General features: G+C 35.5%; 1 protein-coding gene across 1 annotated transcript in view; it reads right to left on the bottom strand.

Annotated features, from left to right (window-relative positions):
• Positions 1 to 21,850, bottom strand: part of LOC106871756 (tetraspanin-8) — a 108,490-nt gene that overhangs the window by 25,678 nt on the left and 60,962 nt on the right. The window contains exon 2 of the mRNA XM_014918391.2: positions 15,270 to 15,470. Coding sequence (XP_014773877.1) covers positions 15,270 to 15,470 — 201 coding nt within the window. The remainder of the gene's footprint in view (positions 1 to 15,269; positions 15,471 to 21,850) is intronic.

The raw sequence follows: 21,850 nt of genomic DNA on the forward strand, positions 1-21,850 counted from the left end.
AAAAAAAAAAAAAAAAAAAAAAAAAGTTTGGATTACCAGCTGATGACCGGAAATGAATAACAGAATACTGAAAATCAGAAACTTACAGTTTTAATGTATTAAAGAATACTACACACACACATTTTACACCATTCATCAAAGGTCTGGTCCACTAAGACACCTCATCGCTATTTTAATCTCTTCCCAGCTCCACTGAATCACTCCCACCCTCTTTCCTATAAAGAGAGTAGTCGTATAGCTCCTCTGCAGCCAGAAACCTGTTTTGCTTTCACCCCTTCTCTCAGATTTCAACCCTTCATCTTGTGGTGTAAAGAAATCCTCTCTCGTGGTTTATAGTCTTATTTCTTTACTTTCCACAAGGGGCTACACACAGAGGGGACAAACAAGGATAGACAAACGGATTAAGTCAATTATATTGACCCCAGTGCATAACTGGTACTTATTTAATTGACCCCGAAAGGATGAAAGGCAAAGTCGACCTCGGCGGAATTTGAACTCAGAACGTAGTGGCAGACGAAATACCGCTGAGCATTTCGCCCGGCGTGCTAACGATTCTGCCAGTTCACTGCCTTAGGGTTTATAGTCTTGTGAGCTGCATGGCACCCAGTTTACACTGTAAATCAGCTGGCAGTAGAAAGGGCATCAAACTATAGAAACCATGCCAAGTTCCTGGCTTTTGGTAAAAGAAAATACAGGAGGATCAGTTAATTATGATTTTATTCAACATGTTCCCCTTTTCAGATTCACACACTTATTGCAGCAGCCCTTCAGTTTTTCTAAGCTCTATAAAAGAACTCAGATGGATGGGCCTCCAACCAGGCTTTAAATACCCTTAAAGCCAGGAACTTTTCAGCACCCCCTTGTTGAGTATGATGCAGTCCTTAAGTCTATTGGATCCTGTCAAACCATCCAGCTCATACCAGTATGGAACTTGGATGCGAAATGAGGACAATGGATATATAACTGAATTCCACACAAGTCATCAAGAGAGCTTCTATGTAATTGCTTGCTATGATTGAAATATTCTTTCCACATCTTGTTCTGCATTTAATAGAATAGTGTGCTTCGTCACTGATGTGACACCTCAAATAACATCTTACCAACTAAAAAAAAAATGAAAAAAGACCATATTAAATAATATTAGTCCTGGATGAGATGGTCATGATTGGAATGCCTTTCACAATAGGCCTGCACAATTAGAGCTGAACTTAGCTTTACAACTACATTTTAGTGAAATTTACATTCTACAAGATCTGTACTGTATAGTATAACTTCACAGTCATGATTTAAACAGTATTTAAAATAACAATAATTAAAAATGCAATTATCATTCTTCATCTAATAAAGAAACGCTAAACAGCGTGTGTATGTAAATATGTGTGTGTGTGTGTGTGTGTGTGTGTGGCAAAAATGCTTTTAAGATATGGAAATACCCGAAATGAAAAAAAAATTAACTTATATTGAATAAGAAGACAATCTTTAATCTTTTAAAGTTAAATAGTAGTAAAATAACCACAAAAGATAAAAGACTGATCAACCTACAACACACAAACTTCTGTCAGGATACAATACTATGGAGCAGTTATTGATTTTTTAAAGCATCAGTGACAAAGCACATTATTCTATTAAATGCAGAACAAGATGAGGAAAGAATATTATGGTTACGACTGAACAACTAATTTTATATATAATATATATATATATATGTAAAGCTGATGCAGAACTAATAACAACGAAGTCTTATCAAATCTGAATGAAATTTAATATTCAGTTAGTCTTTAAAATTTTGTATGGAACCATTGTGGAATGAAACCAATGAAGCTACTTTAAAATCCTATGGAACAATAGAATTGTAGACTGAGGAGATGAAGAGATAAGGCAATAGCTATTAGTTGTCATATTGTGGAGTAATTTCCATTTGAAAATGACTATCAAAATCAAAGGCAACACATTGTTCGACAGGCATTTAGTATACTTAGATAATAATAATAACAATAATAATAATAATAATAATAATAATAATAATAATATTTTCTACAATAGGCACAAGGCCTCAAATTTTGGCGGGTAGGGAACTAGTCAATTACATCAACCCCAGTGCTCAACTGGTACTTAATTTATCAACCTCAAAAGGATGAAAAGCAAGGTCAACCTCGGTGGAATTTGAACTCAGAATGTACGGACGGGCAAAATACCATTAAGCATTTCGTCCAGCGTGTTAACAATTCTGCCAGCTCGCTGCCTAATAATAAAGGTATAGGCATGGCTGTGTGATTAAGGAGCTGACTTTGCAACTATGTGGTTTTGGGTTCAGTCTCACTGCAAATACTTTGGGAAAGTGGGCCCAGGTTGATCAAAGCCTTGCAAGTGAATTTGTTAAATGGAAACAATGTGGAAGCCTGGTGTGTGTGTGTGCACGCAAGTGAGTGTGTAAGTGTGTGTGAGTGAGTGAGTGAATGTGTGGGTGGGTGGGTGAGCGAGAGTGAGTGTAAGTGTGTCTGAGTGTGTGTGTGTGTGTGTGAGAGTGTGTGAGTGTGTGTATGTGAGTGTGTGTGTGAGTGTGTGTGAGCATGTGTGTGTGAATGTGTGTATGTGAGTGTGTGTGTGTGTGAGTGTGTGAGTGTGTGTGAGCGTGTGCAAGTGTGTATGAGTGTGTGAGTGTGTGTGAGCGTGTGCAAGTGTGTGAGTGTGTGTGAGCGTGTGCAAGTGTGTGAGCGTGTGCAAGTGTGTGAGCGTGTGAAAGTGTGTGAGCGTGTGTAAGTGTGTGAGCGTGTGTAAGTGTGTGAGCGTGTGTTGCTGTATTTGTCACCCCAGCTCACCACTTGACTACCAGTGTTGTTTGTTTAGATCACCATAACTTAGTTGTTCAGCAAAAGTTGATCTTTTGCTGTGATAAACTGTCCGAATGCTTCAATTATCTCTTCTCTATTTAAGAATGTTTTATTGCTTATGAAAAGCTCAAAATGCTTAAACAAGTGATGATCAGTAGGAGAGATATCAGGGGAATAGGGAGGATGTTGCAAAATCTCGTAATTCAGGCTTTGCAACTTTTGGACCGTAGCTTGAGAAGTGTGAGGACATGCATTGTCGTGGATCAAAGTTGGGCCATCTCTATTCACTAGTCTGAGTTGCTTCTTTTTCAAATTCTCATGCATACAATCAATTTCCTGGCAATATGTTGTTACCATTACCATTTTTCCTTGTTGCAAAGATGAATAATGAATAACTCCCTTCGCAGACCACCACAGTGACCACTAACTTTTTAGGGTGCAATGGTGGGTTTGGGTAGTGTTTAGGTGACTCTCCTGCATCTAATTACTGTCTTGTTCTGCTGTTGTCAAAGAGTATTCATTTCTCATCACAAGTAATGATTTGATGCAAAAATGGTTTTTTTCCAGTCAAGAAAGCAATAATGAGCACACTTCGAGGCATCCGTTTTTTTGAATCTCATTCAGTTGATGTGAAACAAACCTATCTGTTTTCTTAACTTTTCCAATTTTTTGCAGGTGTCCAAAAACAGTTGTGCAAGATGTTTGGAGTTCTGATGAAAGTTTTTGAACCTTTATTCACAGATTTTGTTCAACCAAAGCATTTAATCCATCATGCCGAATAACTGATTTTGGCCTACCCCTTGGCTTATTTTCAAAGCTATCATCTCCTGAACAAGAGCTTTGGAACCATCTCTGAACAGTTCTGATGTCAACAAAACCATTACCAAAGGCCCGCTTGATATTCCATGTTTGTACTCGTACAAGAAAATCACTCAACATAGTTTGGTTGTTGTCATTTTCATAAGGTCTGTAGGTATGAATTTTGTATACCAATATTGTTGAGAATGAAAATGAGTCAAGATTAAATGCAAGGTATACATAATTGAGTTTTTAAATGACTGAAATAAGTAATTAAAAATGAGACATTTCATGTGAAACAACCTAATATTATGAAACAAGAGCACTCAGAGAATGCAAACCTCCACCAAAGCAACACCAACATCCTCTCAACGATTAGCCGGAGATGCTTTTGAAAATGAGAATATCTGAAATAAACTTGACTGCTCTCACAAACGAGAATACTAAAATGAACCCGACTGTTCCCAAAAATTAAGTAAAAAAACAGAAAAATAATCCAGAATCCTTGTCCGGTACAGGATCGATACCAATGGTAGTCATGGGATGTGAAGGTGGGTGTGCGGACCATGTTTGTAATGGGTGTGTTGTCTGCAGTGGGAACAGGGATAGTTTTCTCTATGAAGACCTTTTTTAGTTTATCCACTGATATAGTGTCTTTATGACCATTAAGGTCTATAGTGAAAAATTTATCCATGCATGAAAGAAAACAGAAAGGACTTGCATACAGTGCTGTTAAAGGTGATTTAACAACATTGTTGCACACAAAAATGTGAGTCCAAGAAGTGAAGCTTCCTTCAAAGCAGAGCTAGAAATGTAATTATCAAGTAGATAAGTGATATATTCAAAATTGCTAAAAAGAAATGCAATTGTCAAGTAGTTAAGTGGTTTTAAGCAAGAGTGATATATTCAAAATTGCTAAAAGTAAAAATTGTCGAGGAGTTAAATTTATTATTGTTACTGAATATGTTAGTGTCATTTAATTTCGGTTAATGTTGACATTATTACCCAGAAATAAAAAAAGAAATTATGCAACGGACATAAAAAGAGGTGTAGAAAACGAATATGAAAACAAAAATGCTTGGAAAGCAAGGTGGTGGGGAGAGGCCTTCGGAAAATTCACAAGATCTGATGTTTTTCCAATTCGTTTCCTATACCTTTTTTTTTTTTCATTTCTGGGTAATAATGTCAACATTAACCTTAATTTCTGAACGGTTTCACTACCGTTTGTTTATGTAGTTTGATTTCTTTATCTATCAGTTTCTACGATGATAGACAAACGAAAATAAAACTTTGGAAACCACGATGCCACCATAGCTTACTTGGAAACCATGAGAATGCTTTCCACGGAGATAATCAGAGAAAGACTTGAAAGTCCATAAGATTGTAATACTTCAAATGAAAAAAATATAACAATCCAGAATCCTTGTCCAGTACCAGATCGATCCCAAAATCTACTCAGTTCATGCCAGTTACAAAGCCAAAGATTCCTGAAAGTTTCATCCGAATCCATCCAGTGGTTCTTGAGATATCTTGTCCACAAACAAACAAACAAACACAATTGCAAACAATACTGCTGCCTTCGCTAAGATGGAGGTAATAAACACAAGTAATTATAACAATTGTGATGTGTTTTTAGATGGTTAATAAGGACCTTCCATGTTTTAGTTTCAACATGTGGTTTCAGATTAAAAGAACATTCTTCTATACAACACTGAAAGCTATCACAAGATTTCAATTAAAAAAAAAAAAAATCTATAAAAAAAACATTTTTAAAAATGAAATTTGAAGTAGATAAAGCTACAAATAATAGCATTTAAATACTAGGTTTAAAAAAAACCCCTTATGGATAGAAAAAGTGAAAGGCTGCCCATGTGATTCAAACCCACATCATCTGTAAATATGACAGATGTTCTACCATTGGGCCACAGTAATGGATCAAGGTTCAGCAAAAAGAGACCAATAGAATAAGTACTAGGCTTACAAAGAATAAGTCCTGGGGTCGATATGCTTGACTAAAGGCGGTGCTCAAGCATGACCGCAGTCAAATGACAAACAAGTAAAAGAGTATTAAAAAAAATAACGTAACAGGCAATCTTTATTACAATATGGATTCAATCAAAACTTGAACTGCATTAGTCACATGGGGTGGGCAGACAAAAACAACGTCCACCTCCCATGAAGACTGAGCCATGTCTGTGCCACACCACTTGCAACAGATCTTCACTGAGTCAGAAGAGTAGAGGAAAGGAGCAAAAGAAATAAGTTGCCAACTAGAAATTATGAGTATCTAAAAAAATTTGGGCTGATAACACACCTCATGTGACTAACGAAGGGTTTAGTTGTCTGACCACAATAGTTCAGTCTGATACTACTTTCTTTACCCAGAATTACTTCATAGAGGTCTTCTACCTCAAATCAATTTACAACCAGCCCTGCTAGTAATGATATTTCATTCACCCACCATCACAATGTGTATTTATTGAAGAAAGAAACCAACAAATAAAGCTAGTAAAGTCAAAATTATGTAGGATGATTTAGGAATGAGAAATCATTTTGCATTCCTTTATATTCATGTGCACACACACACAAACACATACACACATACGTATGCATATATATGTATATACATTAATAAATAAGATAATAATATAGCTAGAACCACCGACACTTTTTTCTGCAAAATAGGGGTAGTTTATCCTGTTCAGGCTATATTATTAGCATTATCCTGCGATTGAGAATTTAAAATCACTTCTTTAACTTTCTAAGACATCTCAACGCTTCTAAAAGCAAACTTCGTTTGTTTGTTTACGTTTATCGTAATTTGAATTTAAGATAATAATATGTACTAAGTTGAAATTAAAAATTACCAAATAGTTAAAATATAATATAGTACACATAGACACACAGTAGATTGATGTCATTCATCTCTGATGCAATGTACATAACACTAGTGAATTGTGAGTACCACTCTTCTGCTGTTTAGCTTTAGGAACATCTAAGCACTACAGGGCATAATCGTAAATTAACTTTCTACAAACTAAAGAAATCCTGTTTTGATAACCCAATATCCTGCTCAGCTGTAGTGGAGACATTGTCTAAGAAATGAAAGAGGCATCAAGTTATTTTTTGTACTTAGCACTTAAGCCATGAACAGGATCAGAAATGTATGAGACAGCAATTATAATGTTGATAAACATCTTTTGAGTAAATGGCATTTGAAAACAGTGTTAATGTTGTTCAACATTAACCCTTTAACATTTAGATTACTCTGACAAATGTATTGCTTATTTATTCATTGTTTTTAATTAATCCTCCATTATCTTTGAGATTTTGATGATCTGATAGGTGTGAGAGGCGGGATCTGGCTGGTTGGAACATAAAAACAGGTAGAATATTTGTGGGTTGCATAAAGCTGGCTTAAATGCCAAAAGGTTAATATGATGGTAGTAAGGGGCATGAGCTGGCAGAATAGTTACCACATCAGACGATATGCTAAGTAGGATTTCTTTTAACACTTCACATTGTGAGTTCAAATACCACCAAAGGTGATTTTGATTTTCATCCTTTCAGTGTCAGTAAAATACATATCAGCAGAGCACTGGGGTCAATGTAATCACCCAGTCTCCCCCACTTAAAACTGACTGGCCTTGAGTCAAAATCTTAAACTTAATGTAAAGGTAGTACTACTAATCAGTATGTGAAGAAACGGTGACTTCAACAATGAATAAAAATTTCTACAATAAAACTTTATGAATGAAGAACCCAGAAAGAACAACTCAAAATAAAACAATGTCTGTGTGAAACTAGGTGGAATGCATAAAATACTAGTTAGAGAGCTTTGTCATGGGAGTACCATCAAGCAGTGGAGATGCAATGGCCCAGTGGTTAGGGCAGCGGACTCGCAGCCATAGGATCGTGGTTTCGAATCCCAGACCGGGCATTGTGAGTGTTTATTGAGTGAAAACACCTAAAGCTCCACGAGGCTCCGGCAGGGGATGGTCGCGAACCCTGCTGTACTCTTTCACCACAACTTTCTCTCACTCTTTCTTCCTGTTTCTGTTGTGCCTGTAATTCAAAGGGTCAGCCTTGTCACACTGTGTCACGCTGAATATCCTCGAGAACTACGTTAAGGGTACACGTGTCTGTGGAGTGCTCAGCCACTTGCACGTTAATTTCATGAACAGGCTGTTCCGTTGATCGGATCAACTGGAACCCTAGACGTCGTAAGCGACAGAGTGCCAACTACAACAACAACAACCATCAAGCAACAATACTGTGGTATCAGTATTACAGGTTCCGAGTTTAATCTTTATATTTTACTTGTTTCAGTCAAACTGTGGCCATGCTGATGCACAGCCTCGAAGTATTGATCCCAGTACTTTTCTTTCGTAAGCCTGGTACTTAGTCGTTTGGCAAAAGAGTCTAATAGAATAAGTTATGGAGATGTAAACACACCAACACCTGTTGTCAAGCAGTGACAAACACACACACACACACACGATGGGATTCTTTCATTTTCTGTCTACCAAATCCACTCACAAAGCTTTGGTTGGCCCAAGGCTATAGTAGAAGACACTTGCCCAAGGTGTCACATAGTGGGACTAAACCCAGAACCATGTGGTTGGGAAACAAGCTTCAGATTGAAGACAACATAAATGTTGGAATGATAACGAAGGTGCAATCAACAATTCCAAATAATTATTAATGTTGACACCTAGGTTAGTTATGGGCCCTAAGACTCATAGGGCCAGAAATTAATCCAATCTCTATGGCAGTTAAATGACTGGGATTATGAGATTACAACATCAGTACCTCACTTCTTTGAATGCGACACCAGCCTGTCACAGTATTAATTCCCCAGCTATTACTGGAACTCATTTACAGTTGAGTGGACTGGAGCAACGTGAAATGAAGCGTTTTACTCAGGAACACAACACACTGCTCAGACTAGGAATCAAAACCATGATTATATAATTAGGAGTGAAACACCTGATCTACTAAGTTGCAGGTCTTTTGATGTTGATTAAAAATAAAAGCTTTTTTTTTTTTAGGAAAAAGTAATAGCAGGTTGAAAACTAACAGAAGTCAACATTTTATGTTAAATTTTTTTATCCAGGATATTTTTTAAATTATGGTCTAAATTATGAAATAAATTTCCACAAATTAGTGCAGCAAAGTATTTAGCAAATATAAATATGCTATAAACTGAAGAGCAGCTACTAAAACAGTTCCATCTGAACTAGTTTTCAATCTGCTATTGCTTTGTTCTGTTTATTAGAAAAATTCTTTTTTTATTTTTATTTTATTAACAGCATGGCTGTGTAGTTGAGAAGCTCACTTGGCAACCACATTGTTTCAGGTTCAGTCCCACTGCATGACACCTTGGACAAGTGTCGTCTACTTTAGCCTCAAGCCAAATAATGCCTTGTAAGTGAATCTGATAGAAATTGTATGGAAGCCTTGTGTGTGTTTATGTCTATCACCTCCACCACAGCTTGACAACCAGTGTTGGTTTGTTTATATTCCTGTGGCTTGGGTGTTTTAATACCAATACTTATTCTATTGGTTCTTTTGCTAAACTGCTAAGTACTGGGGTTGATTTGTCAGATGAATACCCTTCAAGGTGGTGCCCCTGCATGGCCACAGTCCAATAAAATATGCAAAGCATTAACCACTATCTGGAACTGCCAATTGCACCTATATGCAATTATTGATTTCTAAAGGATGTGAAATTGGTGATAATATTACAAAATTGTAATAGTATTATTACAAAGGTGGAGGCATGCGGCTAAGTAGTTGGGATGTTGCACTCATGGTCATCAGATTGTGGTTTCAAATCCTGGGCCAGGCAATGCATTGTGTTCTTGAGCAAAACACTTCATTTCACTCAGCTGGCAAAAATGAGTAATCCTATGACAGACTCGTGACCAAACCAAGGAGAAGGTGGACACATATCCCACAGAATCTGAAAAAGTGGCCTTATGAGCCCTAGACTAACTACTAAGGCTGGGTTTTAGCTGAGGATCTTTGAACCTATGGCTGAGGAAGGACCTTTGATCTTTTTGAATACTGCAAAGATTCTCAGCTAAAACATGCAGCAAAGTGAAAGCACATAAGCAGTATATTCTACAGAGAGCTACTTATTTCATAAGAGACATAGTTAATGTCTGATGTATGTAAATACATATTAGAAGCATCTATAATTACACATCAACACATATTAAGCGACTGTAATAGAAATATAGAATTGTACTTTTCATTAAAGTTGAATTGTTAACTATTTGTGACCTCTGACGATGTTTTAGGACAACATGGATCATTTTTCAAAGAACGAATTAAATTACATACATTTTGAACTTTTATAATAATAAAAAAAAATACTAAAGGAATGATAGAAATAAAATAACTCTACATAACTTACAAGCAATTTTGTCTATCTGACCTTTGTTTTTACCCCCTGTGAGTTGGAGATAAATACAAATCTAACAATACTGAATATAGTGACATTTTCAGATATGTTTTTTAATGAAAAAAATATATTAAATATGCATGGTCCTTCCATGAAGATATAAGAATTGAAATACAAAAGGTCAGATGACTATTTGTATGAACAAGAATTTTACAGTACTTCAAAAACAGTCTGTAGTGTTTAAAAATTGCATTACAATGTTTTTATTACTTTATTTTTATTACTTCATTATTACATTTTTTTCTGTTTTTTATCATTTCATATTGTTAAATTTGGCCAGTTAGAAATAACATTAAAAAAATTGTTTATCATTCTATTGCCTCTTTATGTAATTGTGACCCGGTTGGATTCTTTTCACAGGATCAAATGGAGAAAGGTCACAGACGAAGAATAGCTATTTATTTCATAGTGCACTTGCCTTTTTTTTTTTTTTTGCTCTTTTTACCTTTACAAAAAAAAAAAACCATATTGAAGAATTAAGTCTACTTGTTACGTGTTCAATGAAATAAATATAAATTAGCTATTCTTCGTCTACAATCTTTTACCATTTGACCTTGTGAAGGAAAAGAAGTCTCATCAAACTATATGAAGATGCAACATTGATTTTCTTTGCTCTACTTTCTAATACATTCTGTTTTTTGTAATGTCTGGCCAAATTTAATAGAATGAAATGATGTAAAACATTTTTTTTTTTTTGCTATAATTTGTCAATTATGGTTAATCTTTTTCTAAAGGAGCTATTTTATCTCATTCTTATATCAGGGCAGCTTTGAAATCAATCTTTTATACTTAAGTATAGTCCTTTTATAGGTAAATAAATTGAGTATAGTATTCAAATCTATCAAGTTCCAATAAATATTTGAGATCGTTGTACACTAAAAACATATTTGCTTTTTTGAATTAAAACATTTTTGTTGTTTTCTTTATGAATATTTTAATAATACAAATACTACCTATCTTTTAATCTCTTCTCAGCCACTGGATCGCAGCCATGCTGGGGCACTACCTTGAAAGGTTTTTGTCAAACTAAACAACTGGTGCTTTTTTTTTTAAAGTTTGGTACTTATTTTGTCAGTCTCTTTCACCAAACTGCTAAGTTACAATATCATAAACAAACCAATACCATTTGTCAAGTAGCACGCAAAGGAGACAAATACAAAGACAGACAGACAGACAGACACACACACACACACACACATAATACAGTCTTTAATACAGAAGTATATCACATAACAATATATATGTGATCTGCTCTTTCTGATCTTCAAAAATCTAAACAGTTAACAATGGCATGTCATAGTATATATGATATCACTGTAGATCAAGGGACTACTTATAAATGAGTAATTGAAGACATAAGTCTGTTGTAAACAGAGCTGATCATGGTTTCTCTAAAACAAATCTTAACCAGTTCTATATTTAAGAGATGAGGAATTATGTACATTATTTACATTTGACAGATATTTGTCCTCATCTTGTTTGAAGGCTGGAGGGTATATCAGCCAAAACGTTGTGTTAACAACAAACAAGATGAGGACAAATATCTGTCAAATGTAAATAATGTATATAATGTAAATCTTAACCATATGTAAACTTTACAAACCATTGCTGCTTATGAAGAAATGCATTGACAAGTGATATAGAAACATTAAACACTTCTCATTTGCATAGACTTTTGCCATTATATATATATATTTTGGTTAGGCAGCTGATGATGGGAATATTTAAGATGCTTATTGTCAGTGAATCTTTTATATCTTTCAATCTCATTCTAAGTTGTTCTTCATACACATAGGGTTGAACTTGTTAAAGGGCTCTTGATTGGTGGTGGTTTTGATGTTTATTTTAAAATATATTGATATTTCATGATTTTCCTTCATTAGGATTATAATTATGCCTAGGGAAACAGTTATTTAAGGGTTTCTAGTTTGGAGAGGTTTTGTTGCACACACACACACACACACACACACGCACACACAGAGTCAGAGAGAGAGGCAGAAAGGGAAGGAGAGAGACAGAGGAAGAGAGACAGTGAGAGAGACAGACAGACAGAGAAAACAGAGAGAGAAAGAGAGAGATGAGTCATGAGTCACTTTTCAAAAAACTATCTTTAAAAAATAAGACATCACAATTGTAGTTAAGATAGAAATAAAATTGAACTTCATCTTTGTATTTATAGCTCATAGCAAAGAGCCATTTAAAATAAATTTATCTTCTATGTATCTCTATATCTATACATTTTAAACACTCATACCCTCTAAATTCCCTTTCCTTCTTGATACTTGAAGCTATGGCTTTCTCTGCAATTTTATCTAATCTTGTTCTTTGATACTTGCTGCTGAATATTGAGAAACATCACATATATTCCTTAAAGCTCTTCGTGTTTCTCATGAAAAAAATCCAAAAAAATCAATAGTCTTACATAAAGTAGAGAAATACTGGAAGATAGACATTTATCCATTTCTTTAAAAGTAAAGAAATCGAGGAATTCTTTTGTTGTTCTTGTTTGGTAAGTATTTTCCCAGAGATCAGGAGTTGGAACTATATTGTGCATTGTGACAGTGTCATAATAACCATTCAAAAAAATACATATGCTGTTTATATCTTGCTTTGTATTATTAGTAGAGAAGTTATTTGACTGTTTCATTTAATGTCTGTTTCCCATGCCATCATGGCTTCAATGGAAGGAAATTGAAACAAAATTTTTTTTATGGAAGAATGTGCTTCTTGTTGTGAACCTTTGTTTATCAAGCTAAGAGATTTTACTTTCCTATTCCAGAGGAATTTGAAAGTGCATGGGCATGGTTGTGTGGTTAAGAAGCTTGTTTCCCAATCATGTGGTTCTGGGCTCAGTCCCACTGCATGGCACCTTGGACAAGTGTCTTCTACTACAGCTCCAAGCTGACCAAAGCCTTGTGAGTGTATTTGGTAGCTGAAAGAAGCTAGTCATGCATATGTGTGCATGAAGGGCATCCAACTGTAAAAAAAAAAAACCATGCCAAAACAGGCAGTTGAAGCCTGGTGCAGTCTACTGCCAAGCCAACTCCAGTCAAACCGTCCAACCCATATCAGCATGTAAAACACACATTAAATGACAATAATTACAATAATCCCTTGCCACATCGTGGTTCACCTATCACAGTTCACCGACCATGGTTCACCTATCAGTTTATTATTAAAGCTTACATAGATTCCTCCATGGTGTTGTTTTGCATTTATAATTTTAAAAATATATACAAATTATAAAAATATTAAAAAAATATATTCAGTACAGTACTATTTCTACTTCACAAATTTTCACCTATCACGTAACACCCGCTATAGTTGAGGGATTACTGTATATATATATATATATATCTCACCACTATCATCATCATCATCATCATCTGTTTTCTATGCTGGCATGAGTTTGACAGGAGCTGACTAGGCAGAAGACTGTACCAAGATCTGTCTGCTTTGGAATGGTTTCTATGACAAGATGCTCTTCTTAATATATATATGGGTATGAGTTTGTTTCTGTCCTTTGCCACACACTTGACAACAGATATTGGTTTGTTTATGTCCCTCTCAATAGTCCCGCAAGAGAGACCAATAGAATAGGTACCAGACATTAAAAAATAAGTACTGGAGTCAATTTGTTTGACTAAACTTTTCAAGGTGGTGTCCCAGCAAGAATTGCAGTTGAAAGACAAGTAAAAAATAAAAGATAACATTTACAGACTAAGATATTGCTAATTTCTGAAAGAGGATTGAAAGATAATCATAGTTTATGAAGAGGAAATGTGAGGAAGAGGAAGATACTGTTTAAAAGAGATGTATTTCAGTTTCTTGGGGTAGAGTGTGTGAAAAGTTTGTTATTACATGTGGGTGGGACACAACTCTTGTAGCACTCAGTTTCACTGACATGAGCAGGTCTTCTCTAGAACCTCATGTCGCCAACATTGTCATTTCCTCTGTGAGCCCCAACATCCTAAGATCAGTCCTCATCACTTAAAGGTGGCTAGATGCAATATAAAACCAAAAGGAAGAATTCAATTGTCACTAATAGTGACTGAGGGTGCATTGTAGCACCTACATTGCTAGAAATGAGAGTCAAAGATTCTTATAGCCACAAGCATAGCACAAGTCTATGAACTCATAGGGGAATTAACTGCACTCTAGCAAGCGAGGGTACTAAACTGGCAAGCCAATTTTGCTTGAAATTAAAGCTCATCAGTAGTACTCCTGCAGTGCTTATAGTTAAGTCAAATCCAACCTGTCAGTAGATAGTTTTTACCATAAGAATCAATGGCTGATTCAACAAAATGGTCTTGTGAAAATTATAAACTAATAAAGGTGTCTAGACATAATACAAAACCAAAAGGAAGAATTCAGTTGTTGCTAATAGTGATTGAGGGTTCACTGCAGCACCTATATTGCTAGAAATAAGAGTCAAAGACCCTTATAGCCACAAACATAGCATAAATCTATATACAGACAGGGGAGTTAACTGCCCCATAGTCAGTGAGGGTACTAAATTGGCAAGTCAATTTCGCTATACATTTATAGTATAGAATTCTCTTTTAAAAAAGTGATAGTCGTCATCTCCAGCCATGAATAAACCACGTAACCACTGTAAAATTATACATTAAAGCAAATGAAATTTTATTATTTTTATTTAATGAGGAGACAGTCTTCTTACCCCATACCAAGCAAGTTTCTATTTCTATTTTCTTTGCTGCAGCAGACAGTTTTGAATATGATAAAGAGAGAAAGTAAGTGGAAGAAAAAGGTAGGAGAAAATTTTAAAAAGTAGGAAGAGAACATAAAAAGAGGAAGGGAATAATGTAAATGAAAGAGAAAGAAAAAGCAACATGAGGATGGTAAGAGAAAAGAGGTGAGGAAAAAGAAAAGGAAAGGAAAAAAAGAGAAATGAGGAGAAAAATGGGTGGATCACAAGAGAAGTAGAGAAAGGGAGAGAATGTGAGAGAGAGAGAGAAAGAGTGTGAGAGTAAGTGACTGTGAAAGAGAGATATGTATGGGTGGTGTTATCTGGGCCAAGATAATATAAGTTCAGCAATTTGACACATTTGTCAATTCTTCCTTGCACTGCTAAACAACCTCCAACAAAAAAGTGTTATCAGTCAGTATGTGACATCGGTTAATAAAAACAATATTAAAAACAGACTTACCAGGACCAATAGCACCAGACGAGAAGCAATTGCACCAACACATCCAATAATGCCAAAAATAATAATAAGCCCACCAACTGCAATCGCTATGTAAATAGCAATATGGTATATTTTCAGAACTGAGTTAACTCCTATATTATGGTCATACCAAAAGTCTAACCGAAGCCAGAGACAGAACCCAAAGATAGCAGCTCCAAGAACCTGAAGTAAAGAAAAACAAAATATTATTATTATTACAAGGCAAAACATGAAATTATATATTCAGTTTTCTGGTACATTTAGTCATTAGAATAAATATCAAAGTCAATTATTCAAAATCATAATTAAAAATAAAATACTAAAACAAATTAGCTGGCTTAATTTAATGAAAGTCTCATATTTTGCATGGTTTTCCCTTGGGTCCTATGAATGAATATTAACTTAGAAACCCTCAGGAGTTTAAAATACAGTTTTGAAAAATTCCCTACATTCCCCCGTCCCCGCTCTTATTACGCAATCTCATAAACTTACCCTCCTATTCACCCAGTCCAATTCATGGTCAACTTCACTGTATACACTTCCCTGTAATTTGGGCGTATGCCTTGTCACATCTTCACCATCATCTCTCTCTCTCTCTCCATTTTCTCTATTTGCTTCCCAACTGAGGAAAGCCATGGATCTCCTTCCTCCATTCCAAGACATCTATTTCTGTCCCTCTATTTATACTCTAACTCCTCATCACCTGGCACTAAGCCACCTCCCTCCATACTGCTCACCTTCATTTGAGGGATCTTGTTTTGTAAGTTACTTGGAGACCTCACTGCTGCTAGTGCTATATAAAAAGTACCCAATACATTCTGTAAAATGGTTGGTGTTAGAAACTTATACCAAAGCAGACAGTAGAGCTTAGCACAGTTTTCTGACTTTCCAGCTCCAAACTGTCCAAACTATGCCAGCATGGAAAAAGGATGTTAAATGATGATGTTGATGAAAGTCAAAACAAAACACTATCAAAATTCTTACCATAGATACCTAACATCTATGACAAAATATTGCTGTTCTTGTGTCCTGGGAGACATAAAAAACACCAAAGATATATGTTCATTGTCTTCATTACAATAATCACAATTATTTAAATTTTCATAGAACTCCTATACTAGCAGTAATATATAGTATTGTTTTGTGATGTCTATAACTAACATAGCTTACAATGTTCTTATGTGTGCATTTGCAAAGTATGAAAAAAAGTCCAGGTTTTGTTTGGCACATTTGCTCTCAGGGTAGTCTCCTTTGCAGGAACATTTTATCAGTTCTTTGCAAGCTTTGAAACCTTTGGAACTGTTGCTGAAAGTATTCCCATATCTTAGATTTGGAAAAGGAAGAATTAGATGAGTTTGTGTGCTGGTTGTCCAGAACCTTGCTTGATACATTTGTGAGCCAAATATGCTGGAATAGACAGTAAAAAAAAAAACAAAAAACAAAAAAAAAACGCTCAAAAACTAACATTTTGTTTATTATATATTTGCAGAATTATGTTTGTAACCAGATTATTAAAATAGAAAAACATTTACAATATGCAATCTTTTATCACTAAAATTACTCTTCCATAATGTAACGGATTATATATATATATATATATATATATATATACACACACATACTGTTCTGCTTTAGTCACAACAACTATTATCATACCAGGTTACAACTTTTGTTTATGTACACATACCTATATACACAATTATATTCGCATATATAAATATTCACACATACATAAATACAGGAGCAGAGAATGCTGTGTAGCTATGAAACTCAGTTACAGTTTCTGAACTTTGGGCCAGTATTTTCTGCTCTATTATTGGGTTTATCTATGACGTGCGAAATCTGGAAAATAAATAATATGCTGAACTCATGTGCATGTATACGTGTGTGTGTGTGTGCATGTGGGGGTGGGCATGCATGTATGTGTGGGTACGTTTCAGTGCATATTCACACACACACATGACCCTATGAATTTAAAGAACTTGTGTGCAGATGACATTTTTGTTTTACTGTTGACAAGATCACTACAAGTGCTATGTGAGCCGTTTTTGGTTATTTAAACAAGTAAAACTGATATCTGTGTAACAGCAGTTAGACAAAACTGCTGTCTGTTTTAATACACTTTTAGCTGTCACCCACGACCATGTGTAAGCTGTTTCTCTTTAAACTGTCAATTGCTAGCACTTAATGTCTATCTTGACATTGCCTTGTCAATTTTAAGTTTTTTATTTTCTGCTGCCCTATATGTACTACTAGAAAATATTTACACTTTGCAAACATGAACATACACATTTTCTATAAAACTTTTTGCAACATTAACCAGCTGAATTTGTAAAACAGAAATATCTGTGCATATTTTCACAAACACGTGAACTTGCTCTGATTGCTATGGTAAATTATGATCTATTACATTCCATTTTGAATTCTGTTCCATCTCAAACCTGTATTCACTAACCAAGTACTGCTTTAATGGTTGTTGGATAATTCTACCAATAAGATTGGAAGAAGTCTATTTTCTGTAGGTATTTATTTATTTATTTATGTGTTTCAGCCAAGTGGCTGCGGTCATGCTGGTGCACCATGCAATAAAAGGAAAATTAATTTATTTTTGCTATTTTTCCTTGCAAACACCTTTAATTTTCTACAAATTTACACACAATGTGGGTGTGTATAATAATTTAACATCTGTATACCATGCTCAAATGGGTTAGACAGTTCAACAGGATATCTGACTAGCCTGAGGGTTATGTTTGTGTCTAATGTTTGCCTTGGCAAGGTTTCTACAGTGGATACCCTTCCTAATGCCAACCACTTTACAGAGTGTACTTGGTACTTTATATATATATACATACCCACACACACACACACACGAGGTCTGATCAATAAGTATCCGGACTATTGCCATAGTAATGAAACTAAAGCACTCAGAGTGAAGCCACTTGGCAAAGACTGACCTTGAATTCTGCTGTGCATGCACACTACACTTTGACATTCTAGCTCACTTCTGCTGTTTACAGCAGTGCTTGGAAGGAAGGTGTGTGTAGTGTGTGATTGTCGCATTGACCATGACAGAGAAAGTTGTCAAAGCGATACTGGCTCAGAGGCCTAAGAAAAGTTGCAGAAGGTGTATGGAGAGGAGTGTATGAGCCACACACAAGCATACGAGTGGTTCAGACGTTTCCAAGATGGTCAAAAAATGTTGATATTGACGAACGTTCTGGGAACCTGTAACCAGCAGAACTGAGAAAAACATCACAGATATGTGTGCAGTTGTGAGGGGAAATCGTTGAATCACCATCCGTGAGTTATCAGAGGATGTGCAGATTAGTTACAGTTCAGTCCATTATCACTGAAGATTTAGGTATGAGACTCGTGTCTGTCAAGTTGGTGCCAAAACTGCTTTCAGCTGACCAAAAGGACACTCAGGTTTCAGTTGCACAAGATCTCCTTGATTGTGTTGAGAAGAATGGAAACTTTGCGTAGGCTTCTGAGCAGGTATGGCCAAGATTTTGGCAAAATTTGATGCAGATTCTCTGCTCAACTTCTTGTCAATGCGATCGTTACATGCTACACACCTTCCTTCCAAGCACTGCTGTAAACAGTGGAAGTGAACTAGAACATTAAAACTTAGTGCACATACACAGCAGAGTTCAAGGTCAAACTGTGCAAAGTGGCTTCACTCTGTGTGCTTTAATTTCGTCACTATGGCAACAGTCTAGATACTTATTGATCAGACCACATATATATCACAGTATAGAGTGTCTTTATTAAAGTTTTTCTCACTATACTATATATGCATGTACTAACTTAACCAATTGTTTTCTACGCAGATGTTATCACTGGATAACTTCCCTCAATCAGATTAATTAAATCATTCACTCTTGTGCTAATATTTTCTTCCATTCACTGCAAGCATAATTTTAATCGAATGTTGTCAGCTCATTTTGATTATCTGAGATTCTGCTCTTGTTTTGATCTGTTTTGATCAGATTTAAGCTTTAATCTGTTTTCTTCTCTTCAGTCCAGGATGGGTTTTCATCAATTGAAAATGTCATACACTGTGTGTATATGTGTGTGTGTGTGTTTTGCCAATTATTATTGGTAAAAAGATGTAAACACCAGCAAGAAAACTAAAAATCAATGCTTTCAAATAAAAATCTTGAGCATGGTATTTATTCTGTCAAATTAGACAATCCCATCAGATTACAGAGCAAAGTATAAACCCATATTTGAAAAAATAATTCTCTGAGCAACTTGAGCACAATTTCTTTGTATATCAAAGATCTACAGAAAAACCTAATAAAATAAAGAAAAAAAAACTACAGCAAATATCTATAAAAATATATTAAAAAAAACTTTAAAATTCCAGCCCCCACTTCCAAAGAAAACAACAACAACATTAGTTGGATTTTAAAAACTAAATCTTTACCTATCTTGTGTTTCACACTTATCAGAAAGAGGAATATTTACGAAGCTAATTGTAAAAAAAATTTTTTAATTTCTGTAAGACCCATCAAGCCAAGTAAAATCACAGTTGTAGAAGATAACGGTATCATGCAAATGGTAACCATGCTGGTAACATGTAAAAGCACCCATTACACTCTCAGAGGGGTTGGCTTTAGGACGGGCATGCAGCCATAGAAACCTTGCCAAATCAGACTGGAGTCTGGTGTAGCCTTCCAGCTGGCCAGCCCTGGTCAAACCGTCCAACCCATGCCAGCATGGACAATGGATGTTAGATGATGATGATGATGATGATGATAACAATGCAACAAGTTTCCTACCATTTTCTAACTGTAGGAATGGAATGAAAAAAGCAGAGTTATTAATAACCTGCTATCCCTTTTTTTTTTTTTTACAATATAATTGAATTCTTCATTTCTTTGAGAGAGAGAGAGAGGGGGGGAGAAGGAGAGGGGAGAGAGAGAGAGAGAGAAAGCAAGCACTGCTTACTGTCTATTTTTCTATGCTTGTATGGGTTAATAGAGTTTGAAGCAAATTTTCTATGGCTGGATGCCCTTCCTGTTGCCAACCCTTACCTATTAGCAAGATAATATTTTCCCATGGCTAGACATTTTCACAGAATATTGGAAATTAATGATACTGCTTGGATGAGACCCATTTGTAACTATCATTTAATATTAAAACAAGGAGACACACGCTTCTTTCAGTTCCCATCAATCAAATCCACTCACAAGGCTTTAGTCAACATGAGGCCATAATAGAGGATACTTGCCCAAAGTCCTACACATTGAGATTAAACCCAAAACCACATGGTTGCAACATAGATCTCTTAACTACATAGCCATATCACTATCCCCATGCCAAATATATATACATATGCACACACACTACCCTCACTGTTCCTTGTGGGCAGGTTCTCTTTCTCTCTCTCTCTTTCCCTGTGTATCTCCTTGATAGTAAGAGGGTTACCTCATAGTTCCCTTCCTGTCTTGGCTGAGAGGTCCTTATTTTGTGAGCTCACAAATGCTATTGCCATATATAAAGCGCCTAAACTGGTGCCATGTATAAAGTGCTCAGCACACTCTGTAAAGTGGCTGGCATTAAGAAAGGCATCCAGCCATAGAAACCATGCCAAAACAGACAATTGGAGCCTGGTGCAGCTCTCTGGCTTAACAACTCCAATCTCAAACCATTCAACCCATGCCAGCATGGAAAACAGACATTAAATGATAATGACAATGATGATACACATACACACATACACTCAATCTATCACAATCACATTGAGAGCCTCACAAAACATTTAGATAAAAAAGATCACCAAAGAAAGAAGTTCCACTATTTTTGATTCTCTCAAAAGACATTTAACTAAAGTAAAATATGAAATCACAGGACCTGATTAAAATATTGCAGTCTCAAATTTCTTCTGACAACATCTGAGTTAACAGAAGTAAAATTCACAACTGCTCGTGTTCCCTACAAAATTTGTTTTCAATGCAAGTTTTCCCATCCTCATAATTATGATTTTAACAACTTGAATATCTTCACTGCTGCATTTCCCCAAAGGCTTATTGGGGTTTCAAAGATTATCAGTTCTTTCATCCGGTATTAATTATCTCGAAAGTAAATACTGTTCAGTATCAGTGAATTTTATCAAAATACGAAAACCGTCCAAAATGTACTTAGTCCATAGTATTTAATGTAAAATATTTTTGAGACATAATCATAAGAAGAAAAAAATAAATGATAGTTAAGGCTTTCCTCTAGACGAAATATCAAGACAATGTAGTTGCCACTGCTAAAAACAACATACAGTGTATTTGGTTTATAAACAAAGGTTATCACAAAAACTGTTTTGACTGAAAGAACTTTGTTTTAAGAGTGAGTATTCAATGAGTTTCAGCTAAAAACAAATTTGCAAGTTGGTGTCAACTTAGAATACATGGAAAGGAAATAGAATCCATTGGGGAATGTTCCTTGGAATAAATGATTGTATCTTATGTTTGAAGCAAAAAACAAGTAGAATGGAGCGTATGATGAAAGCTACTATCAGCAAATTTCAAAGTTAAAGCCATTATTGTAACTAGCAGAAAAAAGCC

Source organism: Octopus bimaculoides, chromosome 5 (genome assembly GCF_001194135.2).
Source record: "Octopus bimaculoides isolate UCB-OBI-ISO-001 chromosome 5, ASM119413v2, whole genome shotgun sequence".
NCBI lineage: Eukaryota > Metazoa > Mollusca > Cephalopoda > Octopoda > Octopodidae > Octopus > Octopus bimaculoides.